Genomic DNA, 22,968 nt, shown 5'->3' with positions numbered 1-22,968 from the left:
TAGCCCCTGTCAGTAAGATTAATCAGAGTGACCAACAGAGCACCATACTCATGAGAAAATTCACCAGAAGTCAAGAGCATATAAAAAAGGGTAGATATTGTTGAGAAAATTCTCCATGGATCCCTCTCTTTCAGCACATACTACGACAGATTTTATTCTGGACTATCTTTTCCAAAAATGTTTATATAGCAAAGAGTTTAGAAAACATCTCCCTTTGCGGCAAAGGGAAGTTCTGTTTGCCCTATAGGACAATAAAGCTAATGTCTCCTGTAAGACAAAAGTTGAGCAGATTTGCTAGCAGCTGCCTCGTGAGATTGAGAGTTTCTTAAACTCAGTATACCTCAACTGTGACACAAACCTCTGCACCCAGTATCTAGCTGGAACGCCTTTACATCATCCCCCATAGGACAGGGAAATTAAAGGACTGACACACAAAGTCTATGCTGTCTGCTAGACCATGCATAATAAAGCCCTTTGCTTCTGACCCAGAAGTTTCACGTCTTCTGCCAGCTCTATGAAACCACAACAGGATAACTTTGTATCTTGTAGGTAGGATAAAAACTCAGACCCTTCCACTTTTCGACAAAGACCCAGATTAATATATAGAGATGACATATGTAAGAGCTGAAGACTAAATATTGTAATTATATCAGTTCTCCCCAAATTGATCTATAGATTCAGTGCAATCCCAATCAAAATTCCAGTAAGATTTTTCATTGAAATTGATAAGTTAATACTAAAATATAAATAGAAAGGTAAAGTAGGGGCGCCTGGGTGGCTCAGTGGGTTAAGCCGCTGCCTTCGGCTCGGGTCATGATCTCAGAGTCCTGGGATCGAGCCCCGCATCGGGCTCTCTGCCCGGCAGGGAGCCTGCTTCCTCCTCTCTCTCTGCCTGCCTCTCTGCCTGCTTGTGATCTCTCTGTCAAATAAATAAATAAAATCTTTAAAAAAAAAAAAAAAAAAAAAAAAAAAGAAAGGTAAAGTATTTGGAATCAAACTTGAAAAAGAATGAAGTTGTGGGATTTACATATTATTTGACCTTAAGTCTTACTATAAAGTAAAATAATCAAGACACTGTAATAATTGTATAAAACTAGACAAATAGTTCAATGGGACATAATAGAAAGTCCAAAATTACACCACATATATATGGCCAAATAACTTTTGACATAGAAACCAAAGTTAATTAAATGGGTAAAGAAGTCTTCTCTATATATAGTACTGGATCTCCTGGATATCCATATATTAAAAGTTTTGTTGATCAGGGTACCTGGGTGGCTCGGTCGGTTAAGCGGCTGCCTTCAGCTCAGGTAATGACCCTGGGGTCCTGGGATCGAGCCCTGTATCAGGCTCTCTGCTCAGCTGAGAGCCTGCTTCTCCCTCTCCTTCTGTCTGCCACTCTGACTACTTGCATGCTCTCTCTCTGTCAAATAAATAAATAAAATCTAAATAAATAAGTAAATGAAATTTTGTTGATCCCTACCTTATACCATACATAAGACCCAAATGACAAAGCTCTTTATAAGAAAATGTAAGCAAATATGTTTGAGACCTTGGGATAGGAAAGATTGCTTGGAAAGAACGTAAAAGGCATGAACTATAAAGAAAAAACATGGATAAACTGAAACTTCATCAAAATTTAAAACTTCTGCTCATCAAAAGATAAAATTGAGAAAATGAAAATAGAAGTTACATACTGAGAAGAAATATTCGTGATATACATTTCTAATAAAGGACTTGTATCCAGAATACATAAAGAACTGCTCCAATGCAATAACAAAGCCAAATAACAAATTTCTTTAAAAAGGCAAATAACTTCAACAGATCCTTCACAAAAAAAGATTTACAAATGGTCCTATATATATGAAAAAATATTCAACATCATTAGTATCAGGGAAATACAAATTAAAAGCACAATTAGATAACACAGCATACTCTCCAGAATTGTCAAAATTAAAGACTAATAATACCAAAATCCTAGAGAAAATGGAGAGCTACTGGACACTGGTAGAAGCTTAAAATGGAACAACTACTGGACACTGATAGAAGCCTAAAATGGAACAACTACTATGGGAAAATGTTTGACAGATTCTTATAATGTTAAACCCTCACCTACATTAATATTTAGCAATTCCACTCTCAAGATATTTACTCCCCCAAAGTGAAAACATGCCAACAAAAAGGTCTGTACAAAAATGTTTACTGCAGCTCTATTCATAGTAACACCAAATTGGAAACAACACAAATATCCATCAACAGGAAAATGGATAAACAAATTGTGGTATATTCATACAATAAAACATTACTTAATATTAAAGAACAAGTTAATAATGCAAACAAAAATACTAATGTGTCATAAAAACAGTACCTTGAATGAAAGAATCCATACACAAAGGAATATTTTGGTATGACCTTATTTACATGAAGTTTTGCCTGAAGTACAGGCAAAACTAATATATGAAGCTAGAGATCCAAATATTGATTTCCTGAGGGGAAAACAGAAAGAGACTGGAATGGTGCTCAAAAGAACTTCTTAGGGTGATGAAAATGTTCTATACCTTCACTGGGATCTTTGTTACATGAATGTATGCATTTGTCAAAAGTCATCAGCTGTTACACTTAAATCATTGTATGTTATTCTCAATTCAAAATGAAAAAAATACTACAAAAAAATGACTAAAAAATGTATTTTATTTAAAACTCATTTAGCTCCCAACTATTCAAGGTCTGACATCTAAACTAGATGGGTTGAACTTGAGATTATTTGCTCTGTATCCACAGGTGTTGAGAGAGATATCCTCTCTGACTTTACACAGCTACCAAGGCAATAATGCTAGGAAAACTATTAATCAAAATTTGATAGTGCCTATCTGCAATCAGAAGAAGAAAACAAAGAACACCTTGGACTATAAAAGCAGGTAAAACACACCCAAAGGATCTAGTCAGTCACAATGTTGATGTTCTTGCTTCTTGTGACTCTGGCCCTAGCATCTTCTCACCATTCTGGTGAGCACTTTGAAGGGTAAGTAAGCAACTCCTTAAAAGGGTAACTCCTCTTCCTTGCTATCCCAAAAATTTGAATGCACTACCCAATTTTAAATTTTGTCTTCTTCTGCTATCTCACCATTCAGTGAGAAGGTGTTCCGGGTCAATGTTGAAGACGAAAATCACATCAACTTACTCCGTAAGTTGGCCAGCACCACCCAGGTAAGTAATGATCCTGTAATACAGGTTTGCTTTACACTTACTTTAAAATCTTAGAATGCACTGTGATTCCATCAAAGGAAGAATGACTAAAATATTAACCATAGCAAGAAATAACTTGAAAAACATTTAATGCCACAATACCTTCTTTTTCTGCCTAAATTAGATTGCCATGGCCCTATAGTATTATAAACCCATGAAAACTTTTTAAGGAGCTGACAGGACATGACAACTAGATGAGATGGAACTGTCACAAAGGTCACAGTACATCTAATGTACAGTCACTTCCCTTCTAAGGCAAAAGTGAAAAATGATCAACTTGGATATTACTGAAAAACTGGGCTTCTGTCCAACTTGAAATTCATTTCCACATCCCATGTATCATCTGTTCCCTTTGATTTTCTTTCATTCCAAATCAAACAGCTTGAGTTTTCATGACCTTGATTCAGGCCCTCTTAACGATATGACATGAAGGGGTGGGGGGGGGGCAAAGGAGGTAAAAGCCATGAATGATTTCCATATTTGTTTTTACTTTCAATAAACCAAAATCTCTATGCTAATTTTAAAAAATCCACTGTATATGAGGTGAGAACTGATATTTTTTTTTAAGATTTTATTTATTTATTTGACAGAGATCACAAGTAGGCAGAGAGGCCGGCAGAGAGAGAGGGAGGAGGAAGCAGGTTCCCTGCGGAGCAGAGAGCCCGATGTGGGGCTCGATCCCAGGACCCTGGGATCATGACCCGAGCCGAAGGCAGAGGCTTTAACCCACTGAGCCACCCAGGCGCCCAGAGAACTGATATTTTTAATTACATATGCACTTAGCAGGAAGCTATTGCTGACCACAAATGGTTCACTTGGGCCAAACCTGTTTCCTCATGAAATATAAACCAAAATAATTTGCTAGCCCCTAAATATCCGTCTCCTATCTATATCTACATCTATATCTATATCTACCTTTTTATAGGTTTTTTCTTTTAGCTTTTAAGGTATGGGGAGAAAAAAGAAGATACAGTATCATAATCTGAAACAGATTCAAAAGTTTAGAATTTAAAGAAAATAAAGTCATTTATTCCAACTCAAACCTGGAATTTCCTCCATAGAAATATCATCCCTGGTTGCTAGTCCCAATAACACCTGCTTGAGCACCTCCAGGGATAGCAGGAATACTGCTTTCAAAGTAGCCCATTTGCCTTACAAGTCATTCCAATTGTTATATGAAGCTAAAAGCTACCTTCTCCAACTCTAGCCCATTGGACCTAGCTGAGCCAAATAGTGTCGCACTCTCTAAAATTTTTTTATTTTATTTTTATTTATTTTTAATTTATTTCTTTTCAGCGTAACAGAATTCATTGTTTATGCACCACACCCAGTGCTCCAAGCAATACATGCCCTCCATAATACCCACCACCTGACTCCCCCAACCTCCCATCCCCCGCCTCTTCAAAACCCTCAGATTGTTTTTCAGAGCCCATAGTCTCTCATGGTTCATCTCCCCTTCCCATTTCCCTCAACTCCCTTCTCCTCTCCATCTCCCCATGTCCTCCATGTTATTTGTCATGCTCCACAAATAAGTGAAACCATATGATAACTGACTCTCTCTGCTTGACTTATTTCACTCAGCATAATCTCTTCCAGTCCCGTCCATGTTGCTACAAAAGTTGGGTACTCATCCTTTCTGATGGAGGCATAATACTTCACAGTGTATATGGACCACATCTTCCTTATCCATTCATCCGTTGAGGGGCATCTTGGTTCTTTCCACAGTTTGGCGACCGTGGCCATTGCTGCTATAAACATTGGGGTACAGATGGCCCTTCACCCTCTAAAATTTATTTATTCTAGGTCTTCTATAATTTCTCTTAGCATGGGTTTACAGACACCTGATCATTTTGGTCACCTCTGGATATAGCTCAATCTTTCTGTCTATATTTCTTTTTTAAAATGTAGCTTTCAGAATTGACAATGGACCCCTAGCTATGCTCTGATTAATACATATTGCAGGACCATTGCCTGTCTTCATCCGTAAAACAGACATTTATTAAGGGGGCCTGAGATTCTTTTCAACATCTTGAACAGTTTACAGAATAATCTTAGGTTGTAACAAATATATTGGCCAATTGAAACCATTAGGTTATTCTTTTTTCACATGAATCACCCTCAAACAAGATACTACTTCTTCTTGCCTAATTTATTTTTTAACCTAAATGCAGGATTTTGGATTTACCCTGTTAAAATGTATCTTTATAGCCTGTTTTCATTATGTTGAGATCATTTTTATAATGAATTCAGTCACCCAGGGGAATAATTCTTCCCCCTAACTTTATATTACCAGCAAGTTTGACAAGCATGCCTTTCCAACTTTTATCTTTGTCACTGATAAAAATATTAGGTCAATCAGGGGTCACCATAGAATTAGAGGCTTCCTTCATGGCTTATTCATTCAATACGTACTTATCATGAGTTTCCAATGTGTTAAGTACTGAAAGTGATGCATTAACCAACCATCCTCAGGTAAGTTTGCTCAAGTATCCACATTACTGTTAGCTGTAGCTAACGTTGTATTTTCCCACTTATAAAGAAGAATATAAATGCAGAGGCTTGGTCAAATGTTTTGCTAAGATACAGATTCAGCATTCCATCAGGATAGTGGTCTTTTTCCATAATAAGATGAAGTTCATTAGGCCTGACTCACTCTTGCTTTAAACCATGTTGGCTCCCAGGGATCATAGCTTCCTTTTCTGAACATTCACAATCCATCTGCTTCCAGTTTACTCTGCAGCTTTGCCAGAATCCACGCCAGGCCCCAAGGAGCTCCTGCTTCTGGAATTCACCTGTTTTCCTATTTCTGAAATCCAAGATTTACCCCCTCCACTCTTTAGTGATTCCTTCAAGCTCTGATTCCTCCAAGGATGCTGAGAAAGTTCTGCAGTCACACGTGCAGTGATTTTTTTAGTTACCTAAGATTCAGCATTTTAAAATAGTCAAGAGCAGAGAACCTGAACTCAGACTCCTGGATTCAATTCCTGGCTCTACCACTTGCTAGCTGGACCTTGGACACCTCTCTGGGTCTCAACTTTCTCATTTGTCAAATGAGAAGAATAGTATTTACCTTATAGGATTGTTGTGAGATTTAAAAGACTTACATTAAGTCCTTTAAATCTTTAAATCACTTAGAAAGAACTTATATAATGATATCTATAAAAGTATTTGTTATTATTACCATCTTTAGAACTGGAACCTTGAATGCAATTTACATGGCCACTATAATCCTTTCTCTACTCATCTACCTTAGGCCTCAATATTCTCTTTCCAAAGAAGATGTTTCTGCTAAAAATCCTAACATGTGAAAATTTTTTTACTTATGGTAATTTTATCTCTCCGGAAATAGAAGAAACAAGAAAGAGTATACCCCCTGAGAAAAGACAAAAGTCAAACAATAGTTAAATAGAGTGACTTTCTCTCTTCCAGCTGCAAACACCAAGCTTTAGCTTCAAGCAATGGGACTGCATATTTGTTCTTTATTCATTTTATTTCCAACATGAATGAAAAGATTTTTATTCTCCTCAGCAATCTTGCAAGTGCAGCATAGTCTGGACTGTAGCCTTCCTGATAAGATCATTACAAGGGCATCTAGTCTTTGTATTCATCCTTGGCCATGTGTCCTTCCTCCCAGCTTTTGAACATATCCTTTTACAAGCTGAATGTACAGGAGAGCTGTGACCACATGGGACTCTGGTAGCCTCCCCTTTTCATCTGTAATTATACAGTAAGTGTTTTATTTCATCTTGCAATCAGAGTTGCACTTGTTCCTTTATTGGAGACATTAACCACAAAACCTACTCTCTTTTCTCTATACTTTCTTGAACCCTGTTTCTCTATGATAAGGTGCAAGTTAATCTATGGCCAAAGTAACATGGTTACAGTCTTCCAGGGTTCCCATTACCCCCACTATACTTTTCTACTAAGTTCTTCCCTGCTCTCTGGAACTAAGCCTCAATTAGAAGTCACTTCTTCTTCCAAGAGGAAAAGAAAATTCCACTATATAAATGAAAAGTCCATCAGATGTTCAACTTAGAGTCAAATGCAATGTGAAGAAACAAATTTATATAAATTTATAAAGAATCAAAGACTCCTGATACCAATATTTATTTTCTTCTAAGCCCTAAAAGAATGTATAGTGGATACACTACTTTATCTTGCTTTTATGCTGGTCTTTTAATATATTTAAGAAAGGCTCTTTAGTTATTAGCCAGCTGGCTGATTAAGTTGACATTCCCACAGTGTTATCACGTAAAGATACCCCATTACCGGGGCGCCTGGGTGGCTCAGTGAGTTAAAGCCTCTGCCTTCGGCTCAGGTCATGATCCCAGGGTCCTGGGATGGAGCCCCACATCAGGTTCTCTGCCTGACGGGGAGCCTGCTTCCTCCTCTCTCTCTGCCTCCCTCTCTGCCTACTTGTGATCTCTGTCTGTCAAATAAATAAATAAAATCTTTAAAAAAAAAAAGTACCCCATTACCTTCCAACAAATGTTCTTTATGATTTTTTATAACTCAGCTTCCTAGAATTATAATTTTATAACCTCCATTTTATAAATTATTAATACATAATTCAATTCCCCATATCTCATATCATCTTTTGCTCTATTTCCATATTTCAGATATAGATCTCACTCACAAGGTCTTGGTAATTAGTGAAATGTATATTTACTTCCTTGTGATAACATTTTGAGTTTATTATTTGTATCCATACTTCATGTAATGGTGAACATCTATGAGGCTATAGAGTTGCTCCTGATTTTTGGCTCCACTTCTCCTAAGAAGGACTGGGAATTAACTTCAGTATAGTAAGTCTGAATCACACCTGGAAAACTTCATACTGCTGGATGTTGGTATATATGTTGATCAATCTTCTCCATGTCAAAATGAAATCTTAAGGTACCTCAGGTTAGGTCTGCAAGTTTTCTGTCGAACATTTTCATGAGATTTATCTACCCCATTTTAAATAATCCATCATTCTCCCTACAGAATCTTAAAAGTCTCTCCCTCTGTGTGTATCTCTCTCTCTCTCTCTCCTCTCTCTCTGTACATATATAGAGATATGTATATGTAGATATGCAGATAAATATAAAGAAGGAAAGAGATCAATCTCCCAATAACTAGGAGAACCAAGACCAATGAGCAAGAAATAAGACGTTAGGAAAGGCAACTTTCAACTTAATATAGCAAAGAAAACCCATTCATAAAGCAATTAGGCTATTCTGAAGTGATACTAAATGTACTCAAGATTGTATTAAAACCATCACCAAGACAGTATGCAGCTATATGCTGCTGTACATGAAAAGCTAGTATCTTAATATAGATTCTTCAAAGCAGAATCTTAGACAAAGATTTCAGGCCAAGGATTTTGTTTGGGAAATATAGGGAATACTGGTAGAGGAGTGAGAAGTGATGTAGAGAAGGGAAGGCAGCTAACAAAAGGGATACTATTAAGACAGTTACCACAGAGTATGACTAGAGCTTAATCCAACAGAGAACTCAAGGAATGGGTGTGCAAATCATACACCTTAGAATTATTTATCCCACCTGAGAAACAAGGGAATTGGAGTATTTAGACATCTACTTTCCAGGGTCACTGGTTGAGCACGTCTCTGGAAAGAGTTTTGTTTGTTTGTTTGTTTGTTTGTTTTTTGCCATCCCCTGCTTACCGCAAGCTGTTAGCTTGGCCTTTTCCAGTTCTAGGGGAAAGAGCTTTCAAACACAGAGATGCATATCTTGGCAGTGGGGAGTTCCCTGAGTATGCCAAAAGGTCCCCGCATTATGTATGGGTGCAGCTCTGTCAAGTTGCCTACAGATGCCTGGAGGGCTTTATGTGCTCTACCAATTCTAAACCTCTGCGTCTATAATAAAGATATACATCCCTGTCCCATCCCATCTTGGAATGATAAGCATTTATTAGAAACACAAATTCAGTTAACTTTTAAAAATATACTTTCTTCCATAATGTGCTTGTCTTCAGTGTCCTTCTCTTTATAGTGTTGGCTAACTAGAATTCATCACCAGCCCCTAGCTTTTTCTGTTCTTATCATGGCATGTCTTTGTATTTCCCCTACTGTCTTTTAACCTTTCATCTTTATCCTCTCATCTTTGACTCACTAGATCACATTGTGTAGCCAATCCTTATCAAATCATCAATACTGTCTCCTTTAAACACCTTAGTGACAACCACGCTCATATTTTTCTTCTGGAATCCCTTCTGATATTGTCCCAATGTCCCTGCCTTGTACTGCCCTGATACACTCTATAGCCCTGACTCATGACTCAGCACCCACTAGACATCTACAGTGGTCTGAAGATTACCAGGACAGGACATAGATTATTGGATTCTCCATAGGCAAGTGTATCTGAAATTGAGTCATCTTAATATCTTACCTATTAGTTTCTATTAAATGACCTCTAAGTCTTGCCAAAACTCGCTTCTAAGTTTCCAAGCAATGGTCCTAAATATCACCTGTCACACCTCCAGCCTGAGACCAGCTCATAAATACCTACACAGGGATTGGGTGAGAAACAGAGGCAGAGAAAGACCCATTGTCAGGCTCATCTCAAGCTCACTTTCCTCTGCTCAAGGAAGAAACAAGAAAACAGAAACCTGAGAGAGACATCACATCCTTGGTTAATGTTTTTCGATGGAAAAAGGAGATTTGAAACCACACATCCACAAAGAAAAAGATTAGAATTATCAAATATGTTATTCTGTTATTTTTGTGCATAATTTTCTTCAAAATCTCCCCCATAAGAACAGAAGCTATGTTTGATTTGCTCACTAGTGTACTCCTAGTCTCAGGCACAAAGCCTAGCACATAGTAGGTCCTTAGTAAAGGCTGATGAATAACTGAACAAATGAAAATATCTGGATCTTTGAGAGCATTTTGTTTCTGGCCATGACGACAAGATGACCACTGGAGAAAGATGTACTTTCCTTTCCAATATATCCTCCACAGGTCAGAGATGTAGATCCTGGTTCTGCACATTACTGTGAGTGCTGAGTTCCAAGTACAAATTAATAAAATAAATCATTTAAAAAGTAAAAAGGAAAGGTCAGTTTCTTTCTATTAAATTTTGTGGCTGTAGTTAATTCATCATCATTCATTCAGAACATTTATCCATTATCACAAACATTACTATCACAATAAGCAATTGCTCCAGAAAATCAATAAATAGAATAAGAGCCATTATAAAATACTGGTATTATGGGAAATTAACTAGCATTATGGGAAATAATTATATGTTCTTCATGCTTGATGATAATCAGTTAAGGCCATGTATATATATGTAAACATTTTATTGACATACTGCTTGGTCCCAACTCTTGTTCACTCAAGGAGATATTTTTAAGAGATTTCATAGATAATTTGAGTTTGAAAATAACTCAATGGAGTAGAGTAAGAGTGTGCTTGCTGATGATAATTCACCCATTGAATTATAGGTGTCAAACATAATATATTTTACTCCTTATTCAGATTGACTTCTGGAAACCGGATTCTGTCACACAAATCAAACCTCACACTACAGTTGACTTCCGTGTAAAAGCAGAAGATATTTTCACTGTGGAAGATTTTCTGGAGCAGAATGAACTAAAATATGAGTAAGTTTATGTTTTATAGCTATTAAAATTCTCTCCTATGTATGCTCTCATCTGAGCCTCTGAATAACCCTGGGAAAGTAAAAGTAAGACCAAGACCATGGCTTCCCTGAGGCCCCACAAATAGCTGATGGCAAAACTGGCCCTAGATTCCAAATTGTAAGACTTTAAGCCTGGTAGATATTTTGTTTAGTTCTTATTCCAATTAAAAAAAAAAAAAAACGGTTTTGACTCCTGAACCCCAATTCAGCAAGATATCTGACCTGCTAAATGGTTATATATAGACTATAGGCCAAACCAATGAACACTGTTATCAGCTAGACACAGTTTTAGTCCCAAATAATATCAAGTCTTCCTTCCAACTGAGCAACAGACCTATTAGGAGCTTTAAGGACTCCTCATGCTCCTTACTTTTTGTGTATGCATACCAGACTCAATCAATATTTATTTCAACTTAACCATTCATATATTTTCTTATCATTTGATTGTTTTTTTCATCATAATAAGTATACTCTTTAATCTCCATCCTCTATTTCCTCCACTCCCCGACCTATCCTCCCTCTGGTAACCATCAGTTTGTTCTCTATAATTAAGAGTCTGTTTTTTGGTTTGTCTATCTACTCTTTTTTTTTCCTTTGTTTGTTTTGTTTCTTAAATTCCACATATAGTATTTGTCTTTCTCTGACTTACTTCGCTTAGCATTATATTCTCAAGCTCTATCCATGTTGTTGCAAATGGCAAGATTCCATTCTTTTTTAAGACTAATATTCCATTGTGTATATATGCCACATCTTCTATATCCATTCACCTATTGAAGGACACTTGGGGTGCTTCCATAATCTGACTACTTTAAATAATGCCACAATAAAAGGAGAGGTGCATGTATATACTTCCTGGATCACAGAGTAGCTCTCTTTTTAATTTTTTGAGGAACCTCTATACTTTTTCCACAATGGCTGCACCAATTTGCATTCCTACCAATGGTGCAAGTGGGTTCCTTTTTCTCCACATCCTCACCAATACTTATTGTTTCTTATGTTTTTGATTTTCACCATTCTCATAGATGTGAGGTGATATCTCATTGTAGTTTTGATTGTATTTCCCTGATGATGAGTGATGTTGAGCATTTTTTCATATGTCTGTTGTCCATCTAGATATTTTCTTTGGAGAAATGTCTGTTCATGTCTTCTGCCCATCTAAAACTGGATTATTCGCTCTTTTCAATATTCGGTTGTATCAGAGCTCTTTATATATTTTGGAAACTAACCCTTTATCCGATATGTTATTTTCAAATATTTTCTCTGATTTCATAGGCTGCCTTTTAGTTTTCTTAATTATTTCCTTCAATGTGCAGAAACTTTTGATTTTGATATAGTCCCAATAGTTTATTTTTGTCTTTATTTCCCCTGCCTCAGGAGACATAGCTAGAAAAATGTTGCTACAGCTGATGTCAGAGAGACTACTGCCTATACTCTCTCTTCTAGAGTTTTTATGCTTTTGAGTCTCACACTAGATCTTTAATCCACTTTGAGTTTATTCTTGTGGCTGGTGAAAGAAAGTAATCCAGTTTCATTCTTTTGCATTAGCTGTCCAGTTTTCCCAATACCATTTGTTGAACAGAATTTTCCCCATTGTATATCCATTCCTCTTTTGTAAATATTACTGACCATATAATTGTGGGTTTATTTCTAGGTTTTCTGTTATAATTCATTGATCTATGTGTCTATTTTTATGCCAGTACCATACTGTTTTAATTACTACTGCTTTGTAATATAACTTGAAATCCGGAAATGTGATAACCTCCAGTTTTGTTTTTCTTCCTCATACTCCTTTAGATTAAGGACAAGATTGGGTCAGACTGAATGGTTCTCTGTCCTTTTATCCTCCACAGGCCCCACCACTATTTCTAATGATAGAAGTCATAGAGAAAAGTACTAAAAAAAAAAGAAAGTGATTCCCCAGAGGCCTAGAACAGAGTTAGCTAAGCTGATCATCACATGTCTCCTCTCCCCAAATACCACATTGGTCCATGTAAGCCTCTTCAGATGAAAGTGTCTTCCTAAGTAGAAGCAGTTGTCCATTGTTGATCAACAAATAGACAGTAAGTGCCTACCTATACCAAGCACCATAAAGGATAGATATGGTCCCAACCCCTTCAGAGGAAAACAGACTTTAAACAAAGAATTTCAGAATTGTGTAACAGATGTTAAGAAGAATGAAGTGCTAGAGATAGAGGGGAATTGAGCAGCTCTGGGAATCAGGGAAGGCCCCAGAGGAAATGAGTCTTCACCTGAGAACTTAAAGATAAGCCAAAGTTAGCCATAGAAAAGGAAAAAATTATACTCTAGGCAGAGAACAGACAATATGGTAAGCTTAGGACTGGGAGAGACCACGCTAACCTGGAGGTATTTGCACTAGAGAGAAGAAAGAAATGAGGTCTTTTGTCCAAAACAGTTCTTCCTCCAGGGAGTGGATCAGTAAGAAGCAAAGAGGCAGTATCAAGCTCCAGTCCTGAACACTCAAATGTTTATCCAACAATACCCCACCACAAGCTCAAGTCTTCATTAATTTTGAGTAAATGTAACTTAAAATTTTTTAACGGAAATTTTCTCTTGTTTTTCACCTTAAAAATATTGAATAGTATTTATGCTAATGAAGATGTCAGAATTATTACCTATAAAGTCTGTATCTCATCAGGAGAAGTGGTACAATATAACATAACAAGTAAATGCTCTAGGAAAAAACAAAACAAAACAAAACAAAAAAACAACCAGATTCAAATCCTAACTCTGCAACTTCCTGAATGTGTAACCTTTGATAATTTACTTAATTTTTCTGAACTTCAATTTCCTTATCTATAATATGAAGATATAATACCTCTTTCAAAGGACTGTGAAGATGAACTAAAACAATATGTAAATAAATTGCTACTGGCATTACTATTGTTATGGTTTATTATTATACTAAGAGAGAAATGAAACATTTCTTAAAGGTCAAGAGAAATTGTTTTGCTTAACCCCATTATCAGGCTTCATATAGCTTAAGCTATCTGCTTCTACCTAAGGGAAGTGTCAAAATGTGACCATAAGAATGGACTGCCTTTTTAAAACAAAGATATAACACAGTTAAGTTTCAAAATTTGATTAAGATTCATGTCTGTGACTTTTTGCTCTTCTTATTACACTAGGAAGAATTTTTAAAATCCTAGCCTTTAGGAGCCTTTGGTAATTTTTTTTTAATATTTTTTTAACGACAGTTTCTTTATGATTCTTTGAGAAAAACAAAAGGAAGATTAGACACCATAAGCTAACCCTAGCTACCTAAATGACATCCTAATTCTACCTATATCACAAAGTAGCAATATGGCTTCTAATTGCGTATCAATCTCCCTTTATCAGATGGAAAATTTATATCCTTTTTTAGTGGATAAACTTTTTGGGAATTGGATATGAATGTTATCTCATCTAGAACATAGGAAATTCCCCAAGAGCTAAACTCTTGTTAATTTTTGCTTCTCTGTTCACTGCTTAGCACACATGTAGCATACAATTTTCTAAATATCAAATAATTATAAGTTCTTAGAGACTTTATTGCTGGAGGAGCACACCAGCAATATCCTAGCTGGGACTGTCAGCAGTCCCTTTGCATCCCATTATTATCTCATATGGTAACTAATTTGTATTTAGACAGTTTCTTGCTGGCAAGAATTTGTAATCATGTTTATATCCAACAGGAACCATCTACTACTGCACAAGTTCCACCAAAATAGCTTTGCAGATTTTTCCATGGTTCCATCCCTCTTCACCAAGACTTATTATCACTTTGGAAGCTTTAACCAATTTCTGAGTTGCCATGGGAAAAAATTCAGAATGTGTGCACCAAGAATAATAACTGTATTTTTATGTTTATGCTGCACCCTTAGATACAGAAAGACTAGGAAATGGATGGTGCAAATCTCCAACTTACTGTTCTGAAGCCGTTAACAGACTTCTTGGTGGGCAGGCTTTCACAGAATACCTTCTTACAAATTACAGGAATGTTGTCTTTGCCCTATCCAATCCCGGGAGAGACTGATTGTTACTAATATAACTTCCTATAACATTATTTTTCTGTGTATTTCAGATTAAGACAGGAACATGTCCTTGGATAGCAATGGGTACATAATAGTGTTCTTCACTAGCAATGGGCATGTAGTAGAGGAACTAACCAAATACTCATTTTTCAAGAATGTATAAGGGGGAGAAAAGTGAGTCATGCCTCTTCTTCTCAGATATTCTGTTCCTTGTTTTTTTGGGAGTCCCTGTTATCTAATTCGCCTGCATGTTTATAGAAAAGAAGTTGGATAGCACTATAAAAGGAACATATGAAAGTATAAACAGTGTACACGCCTCTGTATTTTGGAGGTATAATGCAGTCTCTATTACATTAAAAGGCATTGTTTTAATCTCATAGAATAGAAGCTCATTATTTAGTAATAATATTTGTAATATAGCTTAAGTAGTGCTTTGTCTTAAATCTAATAAAATCAAATAATCACAAGGCTGGAAAGGATCATTTGAGGTCAATCCCCTGCCTTCAGGCAAAAGTAAGCACCACATTTCTACCTCATTTTGATGCTCTTTTGCAACTTACTAGAGGGTACTTATACTCCTGGGTGTCATCTTAAATTTAACAGGCTGTTTGCTTGTTTTTTTTTAATGCTTCTTTGCCCTAATTATTAATGTAAAGATTTAATAGTTAACATAGTAATGACTCTAACAGAATGCCTCATCTAACTACCAAACAAAACACTAATCCCTACATAGTCACTGATTCTCCTAAATAATGTGAATTTGAGGATTAGGTGCAGAGAAAGGATAGCAATATTTTGTGAAAGGTCTATTGCCCCCTCTACTCAGCGGGTTCCTGATAGATCACAGCTTCCTATGGTTATGGTCTTAGATCCAGTTGAGGCTGTGGAACGCCTGGGAGCATTTAAGTGATTATTTCTTTTCTCTGGGCACCACTAACAATCCATATGACCTAGATGATATTGTACTCACTCATTGACAATGAAAAATCTTGTTCAAGTGATTGTTCAAGTAGATGTCATTTACCATTTCCTCTTGGAGTTTTAGTTTTGCCATTCGGCCAGAAAAGTTCAACCTTATTATACAGCATTTGTTCTTTCAAACTGATGATTTCGGTATATAGTTGTTTTCTTTAAGATTTTGGCCAGTCGATTTTTTTGTTTCAAAGGTTTTTGTTTTGCTTGTTTTGCTTTGGTTTTGGTTTTTTTGTTTTTAGTTTTTATAAATGTTGTATTTGAAAATCATTTTCCTAAACTATCTATTTTAGGTGTTTCCTGGAGTTTATGAAGTTTATGGTAACCAGAAATTTCAGTTTAAATTTTTTTTCATAAACCTTGAAAGACAACTATGACCAAGGCCTACAGATTTGAGTCAAGTCACTGCATTTTAGAACTGAAAAGGACATTTAACATCAGCCAATCAAATGCCCCATTCTAAAAATTATCAAAGTAAGGCCCAGAGATTAAATGATTTTTCTGAAGCCAATTTATAAGTTGGGCAAAACCATGACCCCTGACCTTTTGGTTCTAATTCTGGATTCCTTCTACTTCTGTCCTATCCCCTAACAATCCAATTTGGGTATTGAATATAATTATAGCACTTACTATAATCATTGTTATAGTAACAATGCCTAACTGAAGCAGGCAGAATGGTGATCCTGCCCCAAATGTCTATATCCTAATCCCCAGAATACCTGAATGTGTCACGTTCCATGCTGAAGAGGAGTTGGGTTTGTAGATGGAACTAAGATTGTAGAGCAGCTGAACTTAAAATAGGCAGATTATCCTACATTGTCCAGAAAGGTCCAACATGATCACAGGGTTCTTACAAGTGGTAGAGGGAGACAGAAGACGGGGTCAGAGTGATGTGACATGCAAAGGACTTGAACTGTCATTGCCGGGTTCAAAGTTAAAAGAGAAGGGCAAAGAACCAAGGAATGTTGGCAGCCTCTAGAAGCTGGAAAGGGCAGGGAATCAGATTCTCCCCTAGAGCTTCTAGAAAAAAGCACACCACTGCTGACACTTTGATTTTAGCCCACTGAGACCTGTGTTGGACTTCTAACCTACAGAACTGCAAAATCATAAATTCATGTTGTTTTATATCACCATATTTGTGGTAATTTATAGCAGCCATAGAAACTAATACACTAACAGAGTATTAATGGCTGCTCAAGGAGAAATTTTTTTTTCCACAAGCTAAATCTTAAAATCCGCTCCTTTTCTCTCTCTCTCTCTCTTTTCTTTTTTTTTTTTTTTTCTTTTTTTTTTTTTTTGGTAATACCACCTTAAGATAGTTAAGACCTTAAGACAGTATTTGCCACTTGCCAGGAAGAAAATATCATTTAGTATTAATTTACTGCATTTTCCACAAACAGAAGTTCATTCCCAAGTTAACCAAATGAAGGAGAGACCAGGAGGAAGGTTCAGAGGATGTCCCTGACATACTTCATCAGAATGCCCTTGGGGCAGCCACAGGAGAAGTAGACTTTTTGATGTGTGGCTGCAATTCTCTCTGTGTCAGATAAAAACATTTCAAGGCTTGACTGTGGATAATAGAAGCTTCTGCAAACTAGCTTCTGTCCATAATACTCACAATGTTATGATCAAGAACATTAATGGTCACAAAATTTTGTCCTTTCAGAACATACTTTCCTCTCAGCAGTAGCAAAGACAAATGAAGTCACACACATCCACACATTCCAGCCTGCCTTTTATAATAGAAACTTTCACCTAAACAATCCCTTATAGAAATACACAGGCCTCAAAGTTCTGTCACCAATTTTCATACTACCTTGCTTTAGAACCATTCTTTGGTTACTTTAAACCAGCCAAAAGACAAGCAAGCAAAAACTAGTTCTTTAACCCAGCATTTTTTGCCTAATAAATATTTAGCTTATTAATATTTCTGAATTTCTACCTTTCAAGATATTTTTCTCAAAACCTAGAGAAAGGCCCAACTGTCCCAGTTTACCTGGGATGGACTGGTTCCTGGGACATGGGACTTTTAGTGCTAAAACTAGGAAAGCCCCAAGGAAAAAAGTCCACAGATAGGACTCAATTGCATACTTTTGGGTGGCAGCCCAAGGCTGTTCCAGAATGCTCCAGGTTCCAGAGGAAACCATTTTCTGAATTTACAGTCCAAGGACACTTAAATATGTCAAGTTTAGGCTGAGAAAGGGTCTGCCTTGCTTGCAGTCTCCAGTGATATATTCACTTTTTGTGATGAGCAGCTCAGGTTGAAGGGTATCAGGGACACTCAGAGGACAAGAGTGACTCCATGGAGAATGTACTGCATGATTTACTAAGGCAGCAACTCTGCTTTTTTGCTTGTTCACTGGGAAATACTCTTATGTTCACAGGAGCACATCCTTTGGTTTATTGCAGGGTATTGATAAGCAACCTGAGATCTGTGCTGGAAGGTCAATTTGACAGCCAGGTCCGTTCAACTGGACACAGTTATGAGAAGTACAACAAATGGGAAACGGTATGATGTGCTCATGATTTAGACAGACATTGTTATGGGAACTGAACTAAGAATGGCACATTAATCTACAAATGGTTGCATTGGTAGATAGAGGCTTGGACTCAACAAGTCACCAGGGAGAATCCAGGCCTCATCTCTCGTAGAGCCATTGGAACCACATTTGAAGGACGCACTATGTACCTCCTCAAGGTAATCATTTTACCCATGATCTTCCCATATCTGAGGGCTTTAAATCAATGAATTCTAACACATTAACATCTGTTTCACAGACATGCTCATCCCAAACATTGTTATAACTCTTTCCCTGCCTATATGCCCCAGGGAGTCAGATTCCCAGCTTCTTTTATCATATGTGGATTTTTAAATCATTATTTTGATTTATTCAAAAGCAAAATGCAATAAAATACAAGAAGTCCTATAAATTTAACCACATTCCTGTAAGCAATGTAAATGATTACCTACCTTGATGAAATTCTTCTCTCCCAGATGTTGTTTGCAAATCCATTTGTTAAAGAGATTCATAAACTTCACGTCTATCAGACAACATTACAGAGCGTATCAACGATTTGCTTCTGTCATTCTCTAATGCCATTTTTGTCATGTAATTCTAATGAAGAAAATAAAAAGACAAGGAGTAAGTAGGAGAGAAGGAAAATTCTTACAAGATTAGCAACAATCATCATTACTTCTAATTACTCATCCAGTTGTCTTGGTCATGTCACCTAATAATAGCAGCTGAAAATAACCTCCACGTGAGTACAATTAAGCAGGGTAATCAGCATCTTCTGAAAATATGAGCTTGTCAAGCTTAATAAAAATAATAAACAGCCATGTAAGCTCAAACATTGTATCTAGAGGCAAGAACATACTGTGCTAGTATTATGTTTTAATTTAATCATGGGATATATCTCTTGCTGCTGTCAAGTTTCACCTGTTGAATCCAAAGCCCAGACAGGTAGCGAATGTTAACCCCTGACTGTGATGAATCACAATTTCCCTTTTTTTTGTTTGCAATAGGTTGGCAAAGCTGGACCAAATAAGCCTGCCATTTTCATGGACTGTGGTTTCCATGCCAGAGAATGGATTTCTCCTGCATTTTGCCAATGGTTTGTGAGAGAGGTCAGTATGTAGAATCATTTTTGGTGGAGGGAAGTAGAAAGTATTTTGTTTATTTAAATCAATTTCTTATAATCTACCTATAATAAGAGAGAATAATAACAGAAAAACTTTGTTAATTCCAAGTTCCCATTTTTGGGTATTAGTTTCAACTTTCACCAAGAGATCTTTATAAGGTAAGATTTTAAAACAGCTGCTAAACTGTATTTATTTATATTTGACTCATCTGAACTTTCTCACCCACCTTTGGTGGAGAGACCAACCAGTAGTATAATACATAGGTCATTTAAAAATTAAAGATTGTGGATAAGCCACTAGGTTTATTATTATCTCCTGAATAATAATCATTATATACTTCAATGGCAATCCCACTATAAATGATACTGTTTTTCATTCCTCATAATTCTAATGATAAGATATATGTGAAAACCCTTCAATTGAAGTTTTTAAACATCTATGAGCCCATACTAGATAAATTATTCAATAAATAAAGAGAGAAGGAACAACTCCTTCTTAAAGAAGAATTATAACTAATGGATGCACAAAGAATGAACAAAATAGAAAACTATCATTAGAACACCACAGTAATAATCATTTCACAAAAACCTATGTACATATGTAAAATTAGTGAGTAAATGTTTAAAGACAAATAGGATAATTCCTATCTCAAAGTATCCCCCCCAAAATATGTATTACATTACAAAGGCAAAGTTTACAGTAGAGAAACTTAGTAGAAATTACTTAACCAAGTGATCAAGGTTACTATAACCAGTAATATCACCAGCATTAAGACATAATCAGTATCATGTACCCCCTGATATTATGTACTGAAAAGACACATCATCTGTATGGTATTCTTCCTCAAAATTCATAACCTTCCTCTAATCATAAAAATATATATAGAGAGAGAGAGACAAACCTAAATTGAGGGACCTTCTGCAAACTAACCAGACCAGTACTCTTCAACTGTGTCAAAGACATAAGAGACAACTAAAGACTGAGAACTCACAGATAAGATGAGACTGAGGAGACATGATAATCAGTGCAATGTGGGATTGTTTGTATATTGGATCCTAGATCATTAAAAGGATAATAGGGATGCCTGGGTGGCTCAGTCATTGGGCATCTGCCTTTGGCTCAGGTCATTGATCCCAGGGTCCTGGGATCGAGTCCCACATCGGACTCTCTGCTTGGTGAGAAGCTGCTTCTCCTTCTTCTCCCTCACCCCTGGCTTGTGTTCCCTGTGTAGCTAGCTATCTCTCTGTCAAATAAATAAATAAAATTTAAAAAAAGAAAAAGAAAAAGGCTAAGAGTGGAAAAATTGGTGTTATATGTAAACAATGAATCTTGGAATACAACATCAAAAACTAATGACGTACTACTATATGTTGACTAACAACATACTAAAAAAAAATAAAAAAATGAAAAATTGGTTAACTCTAAATAAAACCTATAGTTTAACTTTATTATTGTACTAATGTTAATTCCTTCACTTTGATCATTGTACCATGGTTAAGTAAGATGAAAACATTAGGGGAAGCTGAGTGAAGGGTATATGGGAACTATTTGCAACTCTTCTCTAAGTCTAAAATTACTTCAAAATTAGAAGTTTAAAATATTGAAGTACTTTTAAAATTAAGAATATTACTATATACAATATACTGTCTTTTGTAAGAAATATTTCTGTATCTATTTGTCACGGTCTTGGTTTCTAGACATCTTATGTGTCCAATTAGAACCATTTAACTTCAATGGATATCTCACCATCTGCCCTCTAGAATGAAGAAATTTTATCACTACTTTGGTTATCTCCAAGATTAAAAGAATGTGGTTCACTAAAAGAATGTGGTTCTATAACTCCTCCAGCCTAAAAATCACTTATTTTATCATGTGCTATTATAATAAATACAATGTATAGAGTCACAAAAAGTATATAAAAACTATTAATACATAGAAGCCTTAAATATTTTAAAGTCTATTCAAGAAAGCCTGGGAAAGAGTTGAATTTAAGTTTAATATGATCCTGGGGCTGGGGAACTATGACTAAGAGAACATAATAAATGAGCATGAAGTCCTTCATTCATAAAGAAGTCCTTCATTCATAGAGAGATCACTTAGAAATCATCACTTAGCAAGGAGAACTAGTCTCTTAACTCTTACTCAGTATAGAGGAGTAAGAAGGATACTTTCATCATTATTCAGCGTGGAGCCTTGGTGAGAGCCACCCAAAATCCATCAGTGTGAGTTCACTTCATAATGGGAGGCCTTCTCATTCTTCTTCCTTATTGGACACACTCTCTAGTGCGACCATCTACAGGAGGTTTCACAAACTTAAATAAATTTCTAGATGATATTAGAAACATGCACAGCCATCCACAGACATTCTTTACTTACTAAGTATAGGTCTTACCCTCACATCCTACTCACTCTGAAAAAAAATTATTGCAAATAAGTAAATATATGTATGTTTCTTAAAAGTCTATAATTTTATTAAATCTTTTGTTCATCTTTAAAGTAAAAAGTGAAATAATTATGTGAGTTATATATGGATATAATAGAATATCCTGGAAACAGAGAAGAATTAAAAACAACTATTTTAACCAAAATTATGGGTAATATTTTACTAACTGCCTTTTAAATATTAATAATGTCTACCTCAAAGAGACATGGCTTCCATTACCAAAGTCAATATTCACCCAGTCTATGTAAATTTTAGTAGCATCACGTATTCCATTTTTCCATGAAATTCTCTTCCTAATTCATACTTAGGCTATCCGCACCTATGGACAAGAAATCCACATGACAGAACTTCTCGACAAGTTAGACTTTTATGTCTTGCCTGTGGTCAATATCGATGGCTACGTCTACACCTGGACCAAGGTATATGAGCCAATACTGAAAGGGGATGATGAAATTAAAACCAACCCACTTTCTATTATACTTGGCCTAACCACATAATCCACTTTCAGAACCGAATGTGGAGAAAGACCCGTTCCACCCAGGCTGGAACTACCTGCATTGGCACAGACCCCAACAGAAATTTTGATGCTGGTTGGTGCAGTAAGTATCAGGATCACCATTTTGCAAGCATCTGTTGAAAAGCACAGAAGGAAAAATAACACAGGAAAACACAACAGTGTCTAAAACAAGAAAAAATATAAAATTTTATATTTTAGAATTCTAACTTTCTGAAAGCACAGACAATAAACGGTTTATTTATTCACTCAAAAAAACGTACTGTGTGCTCTACTGCATTCCCAGCTGTGTTAGATGCTGGAAACACAAGACTGAGAATCCAGATGTAATCCTACTATTTTGAGATATATAATCTAGAGGACACAGTCATTAAATAATTATTTAAATAAAATTGTGATATAATTCTAATTTTGTGATTCAACTCTCAGAGAATGATTACAGTAATAAGGAAATTTCTCATGGATATTAGTTTGT

General features: G+C 36.1%; 1 protein-coding gene across 1 annotated transcript in view; it reads left to right on the top strand.

The window, feature by feature from the left end:
• Window positions 1–2,947: 2,947 nt before the first annotated feature.
• Window positions 2,948–22,968, top strand: part of LOC111147955 (carboxypeptidase B1) — a 34,472-nt gene continuing 14,451 nt past the window's right edge. Inside the window, exons 1-8 of the mRNA XM_022504253.1 lie at window positions 2,948–3,022; window positions 3,132–3,207; window positions 10,728–10,852; window positions 18,303–18,402; window positions 18,490–18,591; window positions 19,420–19,521; window positions 22,288–22,398; window positions 22,488–22,578. Of these exons, the coding sequence (XP_022359961.1) occupies window positions 2,952–3,022; window positions 3,132–3,207; window positions 10,728–10,852; window positions 18,303–18,402; window positions 18,490–18,591; window positions 19,420–19,521; window positions 22,288–22,398; window positions 22,488–22,578 (778 nt within the window). The 5' untranslated portion in view covers window positions 2,948–2,951. The remainder of the gene's footprint in view (window positions 3,023–3,131; window positions 3,208–10,727; window positions 10,853–18,302; window positions 18,403–18,489; window positions 18,592–19,419; window positions 19,522–22,287; window positions 22,399–22,487; window positions 22,579–22,968) is intronic.

Source organism: Enhydra lutris, unplaced genomic scaffold (assembly GCF_002288905.1).
Source record: "Enhydra lutris kenyoni isolate GAN:26980312 unplaced genomic scaffold, ASM228890v2 scaffoldscaffold2, whole genome shotgun sequence".
NCBI classification, from domain to species: Eukaryota; Metazoa; Chordata; class Mammalia; order Carnivora; family Mustelidae; genus Enhydra; species Enhydra lutris.
Note: the sequence above shows the minus strand (reverse complement) of the source record. Positions and strands in the feature narration are given on the sequence as shown.